Source organism: Danio rerio, chromosome 15 (assembly GCF_049306965.1).
Source record: "Danio rerio strain Tuebingen ecotype United States chromosome 15, GRCz12tu, whole genome shotgun sequence".
Lineage (NCBI taxonomy): Eukaryota > Metazoa > Chordata > Actinopteri > Cypriniformes > Danionidae > Danio > Danio rerio.
In genome coordinates, this window is record NC_133190.1 from 24,494,050 (window position 1) to 24,513,996 (window position 19,947).

Sequence of the window (19,947 nt, forward strand, 5' to 3'; positions counted from 1 at the left end):
TTTTTTTTCTTCATAGGATTGGTGTGCTTGCGTTAGATTAACAACACCGCAATAGCGGCAGCAGATTGATTTTATAGCACCAGATTAAACTTTCTGACACCTTTACGGCAATCAAAGACATTAAAAATAAATACAGGCCATAAGTGAATACTGAGAATGATCTCTGAGTGGCGGTCTCCAAAATTATACCAAGAATAGACTTATGCTGAAAACATTGTGCCCACCAGTTTCTCTAATTGAGGTTAATGAAATTAATAAATGACTATAACAGTGAAATGGTTGTTAGACTGTGGCTCTTGTTTATATTAGCTTATTGTTGTGTGCGCAGCGTTGCATATTATAACCATCTCTGAGGAATTCGCAAGTCCGTGGTATTGATATTTTAGGGGTCGTAGGCTGAAAAGTTTGGGAACTCCTGCTTTAAAGGACACTTCAGAGTGAGGATTTCAGTGTACAGCTGATGGACACTTCGAGTCCCCATGATCCTTTGTGGAGAGAAGTTTGGTGTAATATTTGGTAGACCTCATGCATTTGAAGGGCATTGAATGGAATGCAGTGAATGAGTCGAGTTTGGCCTGATTAATAAGAGTCCAGTCCCATCAGTTTCACCAAGTCCACAGTCTTCACTAAGAATTAGGCTGCTTTTATATTGTTGCTGCAAGATTATCTGTTTTTTTCTGTTCACATTTTAAAGTACAGGGTGGCATGGAGAATTAATGGTTAGCAATAACAGCAACAAGGTTGCTGGATTGGGTTCCAGCTGGACCAAGTTTTTTTGTGTGGAGTTTGTATTCTCTCATGGATTTCTTCTGGGTGCTCTGGTTTCCCCCACAAACACATGTGGTATGCTTAAACTAAACTGAGTGTATGCGTGTGTGAATGAGAAACCGTATGAGTGTTTCCCAGAGCTGGGGTTTATGAGTTACTGTACTCTCAGTGCTCGGTTGCGGCTGGAAGGGCATCCACTGCATAAAAACATATGCCAAAGTCATTGGCTGTTTGTTCCTCTGTGGCATTCCCTGATAAACCAGGGAAACCAATAAAAATTAGCTGTTAAATGTGGCGCTCGCTAAATCTGTTGATTACAGACATGTAAATGAAACAAAAACAGCAGTTTAGAAAAGGTAACACTTTATGATAAGGTTCGTTAATTAATGCATGTACTAACATGAACTAATCATGAACAACAGATGTACAGCATTTATTAATCATAATTGAACATTTACTAATGCATTATTAACATCCAAGTCCGTGCTTGTTAAAATTAGTTAATGCACCATGAGTTAACATGAACTAACAATGAACTACTGTATTTTCATTAACTAACATTGACTAACATGAACAAATACTGTAGTAAATGTATTGTTCATTGTTTTTTCATGTTAGTAAATGCATTATTTACATTAACTAATGAACCTTATTGTAAAGTGTGACCAGAAAACTTCTACCCAAAGCGATGTGAATATGTTCGCACAAGCTCTGCAAGTCACCAGCATGTCTTGTCAATGAATGAGGTCATTAAAATATGTTGATAATTTTACAAATACAGTTTAAAGCATATATTTCAAACTATACTATGCTGATCTGGCTATAGAAAATAGTTTAAATTACCACTTGTCCAGTTACAGATGCAGAGGATACAAATACAGAAAAAGAAAAACAGACAGACACGTATATCTTATATATTAAAGATGAAGTACCGTATGTAAGTTTGACGCCCAGTGGTTGAACTAGGTATTGCATTCCTGGATCAAAACAAACACAAACACAGGTTGCCAGATTGATGACATTAACAGCAGTGAGCCTGACTATTGAGTCTAAAAGACTGATTTAGTGGTGTTTTAAATTAAAGTAACGCCACGCGATAGAGGGAATATTTTCCAAAATTAATGGAGTTTTTGTTCCAATCCACACCTCATAAGGATATATCAGAAACGGCTTCTATTTCTCACAGCTGAACAGCAGAAAAGTATGGCAATAAAAATATAATTTGCTGAAATTTAATTATTAATTCAATATAATTGGCTAAACTGACTGTGGGTGGGTTAAAGGTACCAAAACAAAGACAGCGTTCTAGCAAGTAACTCACATTTTCAAAGCAGAATATCTGACTTCAGCATTGTTTTCAGATAAACAATAATGTTCACTTGGCATGTTACTTAAATATCTGCTAACATATTATGGTATTTGTATGCTTTAGAAGAGTCAAAAACTTACATACAGCACCTTTATTTAATATCTATTTAAGTTGACACAGGTTATTATAATTACACTCACTGTAAATTACTATTGTTTTTTAATAAACTTTGTAAAACTAGCTTTAAAAATCCGTCAACAAACTGAAAATATTAATAAAGACTTAATTGGCATGGGATTAAACATTCGCATTTTAATGGTTTTAATATGGAGATTTTAGCCAGTTGATCCACATCCAAAAAATAAATAAAAGATTGCTCTGATGCCCTTTACATAATAAAACAATTTACAGCCTAGAAGGTTTGGGAAGATGTCATTTTATAAATAAAAATTTTAACACATGATGATTCTAGCATGCAAGCCCTTACAGTTATCCCTCCATTAATGTTACATTGTACAGTGTGTAAAGTACAGAAGAACATTATAAATCAACATCCTGTACAGATAGTGAAGCACAGATCACTGTCAGAACACCCAGGGCCATTCATATAGACATGCACCGAAGGCCTTAAGAGGAGATTAAATCTGGGGTGTTTGACCCTCAAAGGCAGGAATGTGTATGCGGCACCAGTCATTCATTTCTGATCTGCCATGAACATTTGTCACCCTTTCAACATTTTTCACTCGTCTTCATTCCAATCACAAATGTAGATGGATGTGTGAGTACAATCAGATCACCCTTAAAACAAGACACTCGAGCAAAGTAAACTTCACACTCGACTTCTCAAAAGAAGCAGATTAGAAACTTCAGTGTATTCAAGCCTCATTAGCTGACTAAATCACCTGTTAAAAATAACTTGTTGGCAATTGAGAACGGCTTGGTTAATTATACTAAATATTCCTGAATGGAATATACGACATTCTCTGTGAGAAATATCATGAATCTGGACAGATTCTAATTAACCAAATTGCTCCTTTCATACCCTGCAATCAGGGCTATTTTTCTTGAGAGTGGAGGGAAGACAAATGTTAAGACCGGTTTCAGCATTCAACAACCCTTGATTGCTGTCAGCACTTAAAAGAAAGCGAAAGAGGTCACGTGGGTGAGATATAAGTCATTTTGGAGATGTGACAGGTGACTAGGGAGAAAAGGTAACATTTACGAATGATTTGAGGCTATTCATGTTTAAAACACCTGCAAATTGCACATTCACGTTGCTAATTCAGCCATGTAAGGAATGTTTTGCGCTAATTTGTCTCTTGAAAACAGTATCCAGTGCTCTCGTGGACTGAACTCTATGGGCAAGAGATGTTAAGCTGAAAATGAGTAGTGAGAGAGAGAGAGGGAAAGAAGGAGGGAGGGGGTGTGAGGGCTCCCACAGCGCTGATGCTATAATCACTTGCTTGGCACGGTTACCCCCCCTCCTATGAGCCCAACTAAAGAGAATTAAGCAGGGCCAGCTGAGCCACAGGCAGGTGCTGTGTTTGTTTTTCTGATGTGTTAATAAGAGCGCTCCTGCTGCCCACTGGACCACACGCCACTGACTCAAACCACACCACGCTCGTTCATTTAACAGGGCTATGCTGTCAGGAATTGCAAATAGAAGTCATTTGTCCGCACAATTATGTAATTATTCCAGGAAATAGCATTGAACCAAGTCTATCCTATCCCTTCGGCTTAGAGTGAAAGCCTTGCTTTGATCTGAGGAGAATTCTGATCGACTAGAGGAGCCACATTTACATTCCTTTTATAAGTAAACACTTGTTACCAATGCAGTCTGCCGGAAAATGTTTTTAGTTGAAGAGGATATTCTGGGGATGATGACCCCCTTAAAAAACAATTTCATTTGAATTATAATATGTTTAGTTAATGTTTCCTGTGCATATTTGAAACATTTTGCAGACATCTACACTGTAAAAATGCCGGGTTCCACACAACCCAAATAAAATAATTAAGGGGTCGTCCCAGTGGAATGAACCGCCAACTAAAGCTGCAGTCACACTGGGCTTTTCCTCCTATAGACTTCCATTCATACGCACGCGAATGCGTCAGACTGGAAACGCAGCGTCATGCATTAAGTTTCGCAGGTCGCTGCGGTGCAAAGTTCAAGCTTGGTGAACTCTGACCTGCGAAATTGCATCACTTGACTGCGTGAGAACAATCAAGGATCAAAATATGACCTCTCTGGACAGAAGTTTATAACATGGAGCGATCGCTTATTTTTAAAAATCTAATATTGTAATGCTACCCACTACAACATCGTGACACCCACAAATCTAAAAAGGTGACTTTAATGCACAAATTTAAGTGTATTGAACATGAAACAATAAAGTTGTCCCAAAAAACTTAGGAATTGTGCTGTTTCAACTTATTTTAAATAAGTAGTTTGAACAAGCAACAAAAGTAATTTTTTGGAGTGTACAGTTTGTTGTCAATAATTTCCATACACAAAATCTATTAAATTGACAAAACATATATTTTCTGTATGGCCAGCAGCTGGTGATGCTACTTTCTAAAGATACATTGTTTTACTGCACACATATGGTCTGCCATTGTTGTTTTAAGCATTAGGTCTACATATTGAACATGTTTTTTTGTATTTTACATCATAGTGGAATTGTTTTTGGAAATTTGATGTAAGAAAACAGAAGTTGTCAGAACTTTGTTTTTAGGCCATCCCTAGCACATAAATGTAACCTAACATGTAAATAAATGTGATTCAGCCAATGAGTTCTTAGGCCTTTTTTTCCAACTCAGACTCATTGGAAATGCATGATTCTCCCAACGATTCTGCAACACCTAAAATACTTCACAAAGCTCAAGGCATGTACTCTACATTCACACTGCAAGGCTTAGTGCTCAAATTAGATCAAATCAGATTTTCTCAGATCAGTTTTTTTTTTTTTTTTTTTTTTTTGCATAGCTGTTCACTTTGTTGTTATAAATGCCGTCAATGTCAGATTTCCAGTGTGAACAAATCATGGTCCTAAACTGACCCACATGTGCAAAACTATGCACAGCATATAAATGTGTATACTGTATGAAGTGAATAAAGCATGCTGTCAGATTACATTTAATATGATTTTAGCCGTTTTCACAAACAACGGCTGTTTACTTTTTATGAATTGTAAATGGGTTTGCTGGTTGTAATGTGTACTTCAGTGTTTAAAACCTAAACCTCTCTGACCACCGGTGTGTAGTGAACTCAACAAGGGTAAATGAGCAGCTGCAGATCGAGTAGTGAAGGCAGGGCTTATGCCAGGTTTATTGGTGTTAAAAATGATATTGTTTGCAGAGTCTGATAACCTAGCCTACTGTTAATTCATTTTAATTTGTTAGAATCAACTTAGGCTGTATCCAGTCAAAACTCATATAAGTAAAACTGAAACTTTGTCTACCAGCATGTTGAAAAATGTTGCCCCCAACAATGAAAACGTTATTTGGGGGGGTAACACACTGTCAGAAATAAAGCTACAGGAGCTGTGGCCACTGGGGCAGTACCTTTTGAAAAGATACATATTTGTACCCAAATAATCCACACTGGTACCTTAAAGGCACATATTAGTACCCAATTGAACCTGAAAAGTACCTTTGTGGTACCATTATGAACCCTTCAGGAACAAATTTGTACCTTTTGAAAAGGCACTGCCTCAGTGACAGCTCTTGTACCTTTATTTCCAAACGCCAGTTGTCATTCAAAAAATATTAAAAATAAACAACCTTAATTTTTGGCAAAGTATTTGCTCGGTCTGCTATTCTTCTATGCCGCTGAGGAGAAGAGGATGTTTGCAGCATGAACCAGTACAGAATAATGACGTGTGTTGACCAAAAATGATGTAAAATCACAATAATTCCTAGATAACCGTTCACACAGTGGTCAGATTGTAACACATCAGATCTGTTTAATTCCACACATAAAATCAACACAAATTGTAATTAAAAAGATCAGATGTGGTTTGGGTTGTTTACACTGTCATGTCAAAAACAGATCACACGTGGGCAAAAAACTCTGATTTGGGCTACATTTGCCTGCAGTGTGAACGTTGCCATGTACATTGCTTGTTGTAAGCTAAATCATACCCTAAACCTAACCAATTTTGTTTACAAAAGCTGATATGATATAAAGTGAAGTTTTATAAACTAATTTCGAGAGGAGCACGTGATATGATTGTGCACTGCTGGCCACTCATCCGTAATCAGTAATAATCCAATCAGAATGATCCTAGCTTAATATAAATGGATCACTTTCTCCTTCTTTTTGGAAGAATCCCCCCCCCCCCCCCCTTTCACCCCATTTCCTCCTTTTTCTCCACTTCTAAAGGGGGAGCAATCGAGACCTACCTGATTTCGGATCCTCTGATATGCTTCTAGACCGGGCAGGAGCCCTGGGCTCAAATATCTGCGAGCTTAGGGTTCTCTCCCGGGACAGCATGCCAAACCTGCTATAAATGCCAAGCATATCTAAGTGGGAACTCTTGAAACAGCTTTTTTTGAAGCAAACACAATGGTTTATCATTTCGTTTTTTGTTTTTTACTTTATCGTAATTACAATGCTGTTCCTCAGTTGTGAGCTACTACAGAGCAAACTGATTATGTCAGAAATACAGTCCAAATAGAGGGTTGTGTGACACAAATATATTTGTTTTTAAATCATGCACATTCTTAAAATGTTTTGGGGTTTTAATATAGTATCATGCTTACTGTATGTTCGGTAACTCAAACCTGGCAGCCTTGTTCAGCAGCGTGTTTTGGGCCATATTCATTTAGGATTTAGCAATTTGTTACATGCCAGGAAAGGCAACTTATTACCAGTAGAGACCCACATGGATTGCTGTTTCCACTAAAACCAATACAACTCCTATTATAAGCATTGTTGCCATAACAAATTATTTTCCCTCACACGGTAGTGATACTGTAAATATTACACATTTCTAATTTAAACTGAAGCAAATATAAAATTATACAATCGTAAGATATAGGGGTGGAATGCCCCCTATGTTTGAGTCATAAGCAATGACACGTAGAAAACACTAATATAAAAACAACTTGAATTTTACCTTAGAACTCAAATGATAAATGCTGCTTTTTAGATTGGCATGACATTTTGCTGTAGCAGTTCAAACGGCCAATTGTTTCAGGCAACAGCTTTTCTAGGCAACTCAGAAATAAACATTAACAAATGTTAAAAGGAACAGTACAACTTTCTTATTTGAAGTATTTGCTTCTCATAATCATTCAGTCATCAGCCATTCGAAAGAACGATTTGAAAACCTGTCTCAAAAATTACTTATAACCTATGTCAGGAAAGCCATTTATTTCTACACACTACTGTTGCTGATTTAACACACATACACATTGCACACCTACCTAGATAAGTCAGTTTTCCACTTTTCACACAAAACAGCTGTTAAATTATGTTAAATTAATGAAGTCCTACTCTTTCACATAAGTAGTATATGATTTTAAAGCATGGTGAGAAAAGTCCAAAATGGTGACCGTCCATTTAAATGGTTTATGAAAACATTTGAATAAAAAAATAAATATTTCTGACATTTTTTTAGAAGTTGCATTCAAAATACACATCAGAGGGTGTACATTTGGATGGGCATGACACTTCTGACAGCAAGCTAGTCTCTGTATGCGATAAATGTCAAAAGCAATGATTTGATTCTGGCAAATGTGAGCAGCTGATGGACAAACCTGAATGAAAGAATTTCTAGGAATTGAGAAATCCTGCTGGCAAGAGAGTCTTTGTACGTTCAGATGCCAGAAAACCATTTCAGAGTATAAATCACAAAAGTATATTGCATTGATAGAAGATCTGTAAAAAAAAAAAGTGTGAAAAAAACATCCATTATTTTATGTAGCCTGTGAGCAGGTCAGTAAAAGCCAGTTGGTTGTCTTGGGGAAACTGTAAAGCTCCAATATTATCAACATGGGTTTGTAACGAAATTTAGCATTAACCTCATTCTGTCAGGTTTCAATGTTAAATGAATAACAATAGTGTAAAGTGAAATCATTTGCATATCTCTAGGGATTTTACAATAGCATGCAGTATTTCTTGCATTAATATTGCACAAGCCCTCACAAAGTTAATTTCAGTCGACATGATTAATAATCTTTAAACCTTCACTTCAAACTACCACAACATTTGGTACCAAACCCTGCATCAGCACCTTTGGTCCTCAATACACTACTTAAAAAAGTGATTCAAAGGTTTTTGGCAGAAGGAAAGGGCCACATTTGGGACTAAATTATTCTAAGCAGCATCTAAAGATCCTTGGCAAAGAAAAAGATCTTTAATAAGATATGAAACAATATTATTTCCTTTGGCACTTAATTTAATGATGTGTACATAAAATAATAAATATAATGGTAATTGTATCCCCATATTGCCCGCTCAGATTATTCCTTTTAATATCTTTTGTATAAGTTGACTGTCTGCTTGAGGACATTTTATGTTAAAATGATATAATATTAGTAATTTAGTAGGTATAACCTGAATAAGTCAAACTTATTTTTTAAAGTTAAACCCCTAATGTTTTTATAGTTCTGCACATGGTATGGTACAGTAAACTATTATTTATAAGAATCCAGGAAACGGTCTATGGGGGTTAAACAGCCAGTTTAGCTAGTGTAAACGATATAAAATGTTTTTAAAACTGCATCTTCAGTTGAAGCAGCTGCAGGACTAATATTTTGAACCCCTTGCTGGTTAACAGGTTGCATCCAGAAACTTTAAAATGCTGTCTTCAGAGTAGGGCTGCACAATATTGGAAAAAAACTGACATTGAAATATTCTCATTCACTGCAGTATATATTGCGATCTAAATGCAATTTCACCACATGACTTGAATTGCTTGAAAAATAATTCATTATTTTAGATTGGTTGGAAGGATTCTGTAGAGAGAGCCTCTACATAAAATGTCATTTAAAAAAATGACAAGCAAAGTTAAATACAACAAAGAAAAGATGTAAATAAACAATGATTTATGGCAGGGTTCTCCAGGTTTCGGTCCTGGAGGACCGGTGTCCCTGCTGGGTTTAGCTCCAACTTGCCTTAACGCTCCTGCCTGGGTGTTTCAAGTGAACCTATATTAAGACCTTGATTAGCTTGTTCAGTTGTGTTTGATAAGGGTTGGAGCTAAAATCTGCAGGACACCGGCCCTCCAGGAACAAGTTTGGTGACCCCTGTTTTATGGTTTTCTGGGGAGTCATCATATAATAATAATAATAATAAACAGCCCTTTGAGTAAATAATTATGTAATGTACAATTAATTTTTAGGTGATGCAGTGGCGCAGTAGGTAGTGCTGTCGCCTCACAGCAAGAAGGTCGCTGGTTCAAGCCTCGGCTGGGTCAGTTGGCGTTTCTGTGTGGAGTTTGCATGTTCTCCACGGGTTTGCGTGGGTTTCCTCCAGGTGCTCCGGTTTCCCCCACAGTCCAAAGACATGGGGTACAGGTGAATTGGGTAGAGTAAATTTTCCATAGTGTATGAGTGTGAATTAGTGTGTGTGGATGTTTCCCAGAGATGGGTTGCAGCTGGAAGGGCATCCACTGGGTAAAACATATGCTGGATAAGTTGGATGATTCCGCTGTGGCGACCCCAGATTAATGGAGGGACTAAGCCGAAAAGAAAATGAATGAATGAACAATTAATCTTTATAAACGTTTAATTTTTTTTGCCTAAATGGCTGAATTTTGCTTAAAATTTTTGGTACATGTCAACTTCCACTAACCCTAACACTAACCCTAACCCCAACCTAACAGTCTACTTATAATGCAATGTAACTTAATTTAACAAACTGACGATCAAATAAAATGTGACCAAATTCTTACAGTCAGACCTTAAAAACACTTGAATTAATAAACTTTCACTCGAAGGTTAACATTTGAAATTACTCCACTATGTTGATATCTGTAGAGTCTGGTCAACTACATTGCAGATCCCTGCACAATTGCAGACTTTCACTTTGTGATATCAATGCTGAAAGGACAATTGTGCCTACTTCAGAGGTAGAATTCCAAACCAGGAAGGCATCAAGGCATGTCCGAATCACTTACTGTCTTAAAGATAAGACGTGCATTCCATTACAAACAGTTGAGCTAAAAAAAATAAACATGGCATCCTAAAGCACTCATTTGGTGTCGATTTGTGTGAACAGGTACATTTTTGACCAACATTTTACACTTTTGATAACTAGAAGTTATAGTATTGTAGTATGGAAATTCACTTTTAGTTATCAAAGCTCTCTATTTTGTTGAAAAAGTCTCAGAAGTCTCTCTGAAATCTGTTTCAAGAGTTCACACTTAGATATTGCTTAAAAATAATAGCAGGTTTGGCATGCTGTCCCATGGAAAGAACCCTGAGCTCAGAGATAATTCATCCCGCCTGGTCAATGAGCAAATAAGGGGGTCCGAGATTAGGTAGTTCTTAAGAACTCCCCCTGGTAAAGGAGGAAAAAATGAGGAGATGGGGTGGATGAGGGAGATTCCTCAATAACGAAGAAAAGGGAAGTAACGTGAAATGGGCTATTTATTGTAGGCTTGGATTCATCTGATTAGTATATCAATGATTGTGGGGGAGAGACCAGCCGCGATTAATTATATTATGTGCTCCTCTTCAAAAGGAAAGATTCTTCAAAAACATAGATATAGTTGCGGTCACACTGGGCTTTTCCTCCCATAGACTTCTATTTATACGCACGCAAATGCGTCAGACCGGAAACGCAGGGTCATGCGTTAAGTTTCGTAGGTTGCTGCAGTGCAAAGTTCAAGCTTGGTGAACTCTGACCTGCGAAATCGCATCACTTGACTGCGTGAGACCAACCAATGATCAAAACATGACCTCTCTGGACAGAAATTTAAAACATGGAGCGATCGCTCGCTTCTTTTTAATGCCTAATAATCTTGTTTATTCTCGCTTCTTTACGCAGCGCTGCACGGCAGAATTTCGCATTATCAAACTCTAGTGTGACCGCAGCTTTTGGGAAGTAACGTGAAATAGGCTATTTATTGTATGTTTGGATTAATCTGATTAATTTATCGAGGATTGTGGATAGGAGAAAAGATGAGATCAATCATATCTCGTGCTTCTCTCGAAATTAGTTTATCGAACTTCACTTTTTCAGGTGCTTCAAGACAAGAGTCACCACCTTATAGGGCAGCAAGGCAATAATTTAGCTTCCTACACCTTTGAATGCTGCCACTTTTTGCAAGCTTGCCATGATGATCTACTGTATATCTTTTAAAATACCACGTTTGGTTTATCAAGCAGTGGTGGCAGCTTTTCCTCCATGTCTACTGCTTTAAATACTATATATTATCCCTTATATTTGAAAAGACCTACAGTATCAGTTATTAACTGGAAAAATAATTGTTCTGAACCTGAACCAAACTATAAATGCTATATATTTTTATTATTTTCGTATGTGGTAATAACTCTGCTATTGTTTTAATTATTTTATATCTGTATAAGTGTACGAATGGCACGGTGGCGCAGTGGTTAGCATTGTCACCTCACAGCAAGAAGGTTTGCATGTTCTCCCGGTGTCCACTTGGGTTTCCTCAAAAGATATATGCCATAGGTGTATTGGGTAAGCTAAATTGTTCATAGTGTATGTGTGTATGTCCTGGTTCTCCAGGTTGGGGGTTGAGCGTTGGGCTAACAACCCACCTCATAAAGATAACTTACTACCCTGGTAGTAAGTAAGTATAAGTCTAAAGAACTTTAGTTATCAGTCATGGAGCGAACTGGAACTTTTCCATTTCTTAATGAAAAGGTTTCATATACAGTGTATCAAATTGTTGCAAATTTATCAAAAATAAAAAACCCGAAAAATCACGTATTCACAGGTTTTGCTCAATACTTTATTGATGTACCTTTGGCAGCAATTACAGCCTCAAGTCTTTTTGAATATGATGCCACAAGATTGGCACATGGGAAGTGGTGGTGTACAGTCATTTTCAGATCTCTCCAGAGATTTCCAACAAGATTTAGTTCTGGGCACTGGATGGGCCACTCAAGAATATTCCCCGAGTTGTTGTGAAGCCACTTCATTGATATTTTGGCTGTGTGCTTTGGATCATTGTCCTGCTGGAAGATGAACTGTTGTCCCAGTCTGAGGTCAAGAGCACTCTAAAGCAGGTTTTCATTCAGAATGTCTTTGTACATTGCTGCATTAATCTTTTTCTCTATCCTGACCAATCTTCCAGTTTCTGCTGCTGAAAAAACATTCCCACAGCATGATGCTGCCACCACCATGCTTCACTGTAAGGATAGTAATAGCCTGGTGATGATCGGTGCCTGGTTTTCTCCAAATGTAATGCCTGGCATTCACTCCAAAGAGTTTACTTTTAGTCTCATCAGACCAGAAAATTTTGTTTCTTATGATCTGAGAGTTCTTCAGATGAACAATTCCAGGCGGGGAGTAGCTTCCGTCTGGCCACTCTACCACACAGGCCTGATTGGTGGATTGCTGCACAGATGGTCATCCTTCTGTAAGGTTCTCCTCTCTCTACTGAAGAATGCTGAAGCTCAGACAGAGTAACCATTGGGTTATTCATCACCTCCCTGACTAAGGCCCTTCTCCCCCTATCACTCAGCTTAGATGGCCTGCCAGCTCTAGGAGGAGTCCTAGTGATTCCAAACTTTCAGAGCAGCAAAAACGTTTCTGTAACCTACCCCAGCCTTGTGCCTCGAGACAATCCTGTCTCGGAGGTCTACAGACAATACCTTTGTCTTCATACTTGGTTTGTGCTTTGACATGCACTGTCAACCCTGGGACCTTATATAGACAGGTGTATGCCTTTTCAAATCATGTCAAAATCCACTGAATTTACTACAGGTGAACTCCAATTAAGCTGCTGAAACATCTCAAGAATGATCAGTGGAAACAAAATGTACCTGAGCTCAATTTAGACTGTGAATACTTATGTGCATGTAATTTTTCAGGCATTTTATTTCTAATAAATTTGCAAAACTTATTTTTTCCACATTGTCATTATGGGGTATTGTATGTAGAATTTTGAGGAAATAAATAAATCCATTTTGGAATAAGGCTGTATCATAACAAAATGTGGAAAAAGTGAAGCGCTATGAATACTTTCAGGATGCATTGTATGTAAAACTGAGTTTTCTCTTTTTCTCACCCTCACACTTCCATTCCAGTTCTTTGTACTATTTCTTTGTTCCGCTGAACACAAAGGAAAATATTTGAAAGAATGTCAGGAACCAAATGAATATCGCCACTCATTTATGGACTGAGCAGGAAATAAATCATGTGGGAGTAAATGAGTTGGGCATCTGCTTGTCATTCTTCTAAATACCTTTTTAAAAGTTCATGGAAACCAATTAATGACTTTTAGTTTTAAGACTGTTCTACAGTAAATGTTGTGCTCAGAATGTAATCCTCCTAAAGAATTAAGGGACAAAAAAATGCTCTGATCTGGGACATTAAATCACTTTTATAGTTCACTTAATGACCAGCAGTGTCAAAATTCTACATGTAATCTCTTTAACACCTTCATACTTTAATAAGTATTGTTAAAAAGCAATCATTTTTTACAAAGTATTTGATTTATTTGTGAATTACAGTTTTTTTTATTTTATTAAATATTCAATTATATACTTTATAGTTAAATATATTCAAGAGTCAACATGAAAGTGGACCCAGCATGGTTGCAGATGTTATTGGACTTTAACATTGTTTCCATTGATTTTCTATGCTTACGATGAATCTGATTCTGATTGCAAAACAAACATGTAAATTACTACACAAAGCTTGTGTACAAGTGAGTTTAGCAGTTGTTTGTAGAGCGGTGGTGTGTGTTGATCATCAGCTGTGTCCACAGATGCTTGCCATAGGGCTAATGTCATCGTGTTGTCCGTCCACAGAGCATGCTGTGTGCCACATCAGTCGAGTCACCCCTCGGGCAAGGAAGCAACTTTGTTTTATGGCTCAAATGTTCTTATCCTCCATAAAGTTTGCAGGGAAGGCAATGCCCAGAGTTGTCACAAGGTTTACGAGGATGAAATACATTGATATTGATATCAAATAGCAGACACTGTTGCTTTGTATTGCTAAAAACATCTGTCATGATAACAGCAAGCCGTCAGTGAACAATTACTTTATTCATAATCTTATATCAGTGTGCGACAAACATCTCATGAGAACATGCATTACATTGCAGCGGCAGGCCCATCACATTCAATGTGTGTCATTATAAAGCATGAAAAGCTACGCATATAAACAGAAAAAAAGGGACCTTAAATGAAATTTACACTCATTTTGCTGACTTTTTTTATTGCAACGCCTGGCCGATGCTCTTTGCTGTTCACTCAATCCATTCCACAGGGATGTCATGCAGTTCAGCTTTATCCTCTCTTTTCACTCCGTCACTTATATTTACTTCCTCAAGGCCAAAAAACAAGGAACTACAATGGGTAATGCCTCCATTGGGAAGGCTAACTTATGATGGTCAAGGTTATTTTGTTTAAAAATATCAGCGTTATACTGAAATTGTGTTTTATTCTTTGCTTTGTTTTTTCTTTTTTTGGTATGATGTTAAATCCACTTTGCTGACGATATGGCATAAATTCTTAGATATTCATTACGAAACTACACTGTTAACAATTTTTGTAAATCGTACAGTATTTAACTGTAATATTAACTACATTTTACTGAAGGAGCGTTATGCATGTTACTGTATTTTGAAGTTGCATTATGAAAATTACAGTATTTTAAAGTAAAGATTTACAATACTGTAAATACACATACAGCAAGATAAACAGTGCTGTAATTGTAACTACAGTATATTTGCTGCAGTTGATTTACAGTAAGTTGCTGTAGATTCTACAGGAAATCGTTAACAGTGTACAGATGATTACAGTCAGTTTGCTCAATGCGTTATTTAAGTTGTTTAATGTGTTATGCTGGATGGTAGTTGCAGAACATCTAACAAACACATTATAAACATGGGACATAACGTCAGACATGACTGGCATAAATAGGCTTTTTCATAAAAATTAAAAAAAAAATTGTTTTATCAATGGGTGTAACGGTACATGTATATGTTCTGAACAATCACGGTACAGGTGTCACAGTTTAATTCATGTACTTTGAGGATATATACAGGGAGTTCAGTCACCAAAGCCATTAACACAGAACACATATTTCCATCTAAAAAATTTGAGATAGAGCTCTCAACAATGCTTTTTAAAAAAAAGCACCCTCTCCGCCATGTTTATTCATTTCCTTTGGCTTAGTTCCTATATTCATCAGTGGTCACCACAGCAGAATGAACAGCTAACTTATCCAGTGTATGTTTTTCACAGCAGATGCTCTTCCAGCTGCAAGCCAGAACTAGGATACACCCATACACTCACATTCACACACATAGTGTACACTATGGCCAATTTAGTTTATTCAGTTCACCTATCCCGCATGTATTTTGTACTGTGGAGGAAACCAGAGCACCCAGAGAAAACCCACAAGAACATTGCGAGAACATGCAAAATCCACACAGAAATGATTCAACTGATCCAACTGGGACAAGAACCAGCAACCTTCTTGCTGTGAGGCGACAATGTTATCCACTGAGCCACCATACCACTCTTTATCTGGCATGTTGCTATCAAATAATGCAAATAATGCAAGCGACATCAACCGTTTGCGACCAGGTGGGCGTGTCTAACGATGTAACAAAGTTGAGAATCCTTCAACTTTATGCAAATGAAGAGCAACTTTCTTGAATGTCAGCCAACAGGAGCAGCAGTAGAGCTCCCGTGATCCTCTCTCAGCTCGCTTAGAGGCCAATTGTATTCTCTTTGCTGTAGATCTACAGTACACAGGCCTGCGTTTGCAGTAGGTCGCCACTCAGGCAACTACGAAGTTGCTGCTAGTGTGAATGAGACTATCAAATAGTACCTGTCATGTGTAAAACTGTATTGACCTTTGAGAGATGGCATAATAACTTGCAAATTTTAACTTAGAATTGTACTTGATAATTAATAAAACTTAATTAATCCAAATTAATTCAAAATTAATAATGTAATTCAACCTCAGCACCCGATAGCGCCTAACCTTCCGCTACGTGGGCAGAGCTGTGACTGTTGTGTGCATAAAACATTTAAGCAACATTCCACATTTCTTTTTTGGTTGAACAAGTGCATCATTCGCTTATTTAGAACCACGTTAATGGAGGACCACCAACACTGCATGTTTTGGATGACTCCTTTGTCTGTCACACCCATTCACCACAGTCTTTCAATCTCTGCTAATGAGCAGAAGATCTGATTCAGGTGTGTTTGGCCAGAAGCATGTTTGAGAAACACAGGCTGCATCTGAAACCAAATACTTTCATACTATACAGTGCGCTAAAATGAGTATGCGAGCCGAGTAATTTGTCCGAATTCATAGAATTTGAAAATCAGTATGCGAGAAGTACCCGTATGACTTACTACTTCTGGCATAAATCTGAAGTATGCATCCCATGCATGCTACGCTGTCCCATGATGCCCCATGAGAGAGTGAAAAAATGTAATATGTCCAAATTTCAGTAATACTTCTTGAATTCATACTGTATAGAATGTACTTTTCTAAGGGCCGAGTAGTACGTTTAAAGTCAAATGCAGTATCTTCTGAGTAATAGGCGGTTTCGGACGCAGCCACTGACTTAAGTCTGGTTTATACTTCTTCGTCGAGTGATTGGTGTGACCCACGGCGCATGCCTTGCGCGTTGCCGTGCATTTACTTCTGTGCGCTGTGTCTGTTCCTCTGCAATAACGCTTCCGGAACGCTAGCAGCTAGTGAGGTGTTTATGTTCCTCTGTGTCGAGTTTCTTCACTGGTGTTTTGTTTTTTCTGAACGCTTCCTTAATGTACAAGTGGCTCAAACTCGCTCATTTTGAGGCAGATACCGGCAGACATGAAACAACTTTAATCATAAGATAAACACAAAACAAAATGTTCCATTTGGAGCTCCTTCATGGGACTCGACACTTGTAAACACTCGCTCCAACGGACTCACGCAGCTCTAGTTCCCGCCCACCCAAGGTCATCAGCGCTACCAAGCCGACCTATCACAGTGCTTGTGCTTAGCGTTGTTGTGACGTGTAGTTACATTTTTGAGAGGTTGACGGAGAAGTATAAATCAGTCTATTATTTTATTTTATTGATTATCAGACTATTTATACTCTTAAGTGGTGTAAAATAGTGCATAAGTATGCAATATGCATACCCAATATCCCAATATTTGGGACGCACCCAGTTTGTGTGTACAGTACGTAAACCAGTCTGTGGTCCCACACACACAAGGGCAGTGACTGATCAGGAGTTGCTCACTGCACACTGTAAAAAATGCAGGGTTCCACACAATTCATTCATGTTGCCTCAACACAAATCTACTAACTTAACGTATCTAATCTGAGTAGACTGAACACAAAACAAGTAAATTTCCCCCCAAAATCATGTTGTTTCAGCTCATTTTAAAGTTGGAGTGCACCTGCTGCTAATATAATAACAGATAAATGGACATCCCATGCTGGCATTTTCAATAAAAGAGATTTCAGATTTAAAGCTTATCGAATCTTAAATTGGGGGCGGCATGGTGGCTCAGTGGTTAGCACAGTCAACTCAGAGCAAGAAAGTCACTGGTTCAAGTCTAAGTTGGCATTTCTGCGTGGAGTTTACATGTTCTCCCCATATTCAAGTAGGTTTCTTCTGGGAAACTGTGTGTGTGTGTGTGCGCGAGCGAGCGAGCGTGTGCGCGCGAATGAATGTGTATGGTTGTTTGCCAGTACTGGTCGACCTCTGAAATAGAGACTAAGCTGAAGGAAATGAATGAATCTTAAATGTAATGCTCAACTAATGTGTATTTGTTATTTTTGGAGAGGGTTGAACTTGTCTTTTAATTTATTAATACACAGTCTCTTCATTATATAAAGTTTTATGTTTCATTAATCGACTTATTTTGTACTTTTATATCAGAAGTAGCTTTTGAGATCTGTAGCTGATTGTGACACTTCTGTCTGTTCAAAATAAACAGAAAAAAGCAAGCACTGGGGATTTACTGCTTATTCCTGTTTTATCAAAGCTGTATTGAACTGTGATCTCAAGACCGAGATACATACTGAACAGTGACATGTGTACCGTTACACCCCATACACAGTAATGTTATGTATGCTGTTTTCCACTAGTTCCGTTTGGGATTTTTTTAGCAGATTTAGAAACATAATACTGACAAACAGATAAGGAAAGCCATTGCTTGAAGTTGTACAGTATCTCAAACATGTCTGTGCTGAAGATACTGATTAAAAAGCCCCATCTCCCCCAGGGTTTTTTTTTTCTTTCCATTTTTGGATGATACGATCTTACAACAAAATTGTTTTTTATAATACAGTCAATTTATATACATTCCTTTAGTTTTAATCTCAGTGAAATGCAAGAGATGTACAGTAGCCTCCAGGCCCAAGTCTGTATGGGATGCGTTTATGATTCTTCCAGTGAAGTTTTACACTGTGTCCACTGCAGATGAGGTATTATTTCCATCCCTTTCTGCTCCATTGAAGTGAGTTCCGTCTCAACAGTGCAGAATCTTAATGAAGGCTTTGCGAAACTCGATGTTGAAAGTGGTGTATATGATTGGGTTTACGGCACTGTTCACATAGCCCAGCCATGTAAAGGCAGTGTAGAGTTCAGGAGGGACTTGGCAGTAAGTGTTGACAATGTGTGTGATGAAGAACGGCAGCCAGCAGATGATGAATACACCTAAAAATAAAGCAGAGGTGTTGAGGGGAATATTATTTTTCAGCAAGTTGTTAATTTTTATTGTGTAGTTCATTAAGATAAAAGGCTGAATATTTGTTGTAAAATAATTCTTTTTTCAAACAAATGTTGTTCTGTTGAACTTTTTATGAATCAAACATGTATCAGTATCCATAAAAATATTAAGCAGCAGTTTTTTCTACCACTGATTATAATAACATCAGTAATAATTAATGATGATTATAATAATTTTAATTACCATCATAATGATTTCCTATGGAACGTGTGAGACTAAAGACTGGGGTAATGATGCTGGAAATTCAGCTTTGACATCAGAGGAATAAATTACACTTTAAAATATATTCAAACAGAAAACGGCTCTTCTGAACTTTAATAAATATTTTACAAGTTTGCTGTTTTGCTGTATTTTGGATTTTTTCAAATGCAGCAGAAAAGTCTTCTTTCTAAAATGGTAAAAATGCAAACAGAACTGAAGGAAGTATGTTGGATTTATATTTAGCCATGTACACCCATTCCACATTAATCAGTTGACTTAATTTGTTCATTTAATTTTAACTTCATAGAATAATTTTTTTTGAAGTGACCGCATTAAGCAGTTAAAGTGATTTGATATGGTTCCCTGAAAGGATCAATTAATTTAATTTAGAATACATTTATTATTGCACATTTAACTGTAGCTTCATTCATTTAGTTGGTTAACTTAATTAAGACAATTTTAATAAGTAAGCATTACACCATTAAACACTATTAAGTCTTTCCCTTTGTTCATCTTGCTCAAAAAAACATAAAAGGATTTTTAAATTAAATTTATTACTCTCCTCATTGAGTCTGAAGCAAAGTGTGTGTTCAGCAAAAATGCTCAATTTATTCTAATATACTGCACATTTTAGAGAAAGCAAGTTGTGTAGATTATAAATAACATGCTTTTGCATTTTCTTCAATAACAATAACGAGTCCAGACACTAGTCCTGTCTTGTCTAGTATGTTGTGCTCGGCTCAAGTTTTCTCGGGTCGAGCACTCATAT

At 37.3% G+C, this 19,947-nt stretch overlaps 1 protein-coding gene across 6 annotated transcripts in view; it reads right to left on the reverse strand.

The window, feature by feature from the left end:
- Positions 1-14,247: 14,247 nt before the first annotated feature.
- drd2a (dopamine receptor D2a) overlaps positions 14,248-19,947 on the reverse strand; it is a 32,266-nt gene continuing 26,566 nt past the window's right edge. For 5 of the 6 annotated variants that reach the window (XM_073922707.1, XM_005157501.6, XM_073922705.1 and 2 more), the window contains one exon: positions 14,248-18,904. In XM_073922707.1, the coding sequence (XP_073778808.1) occupies positions 18,717-18,904 (188 nt within the window). In that variant the 3' untranslated portion in view covers positions 14,248-18,716. 6 annotated transcript variants of the gene reach the window in all.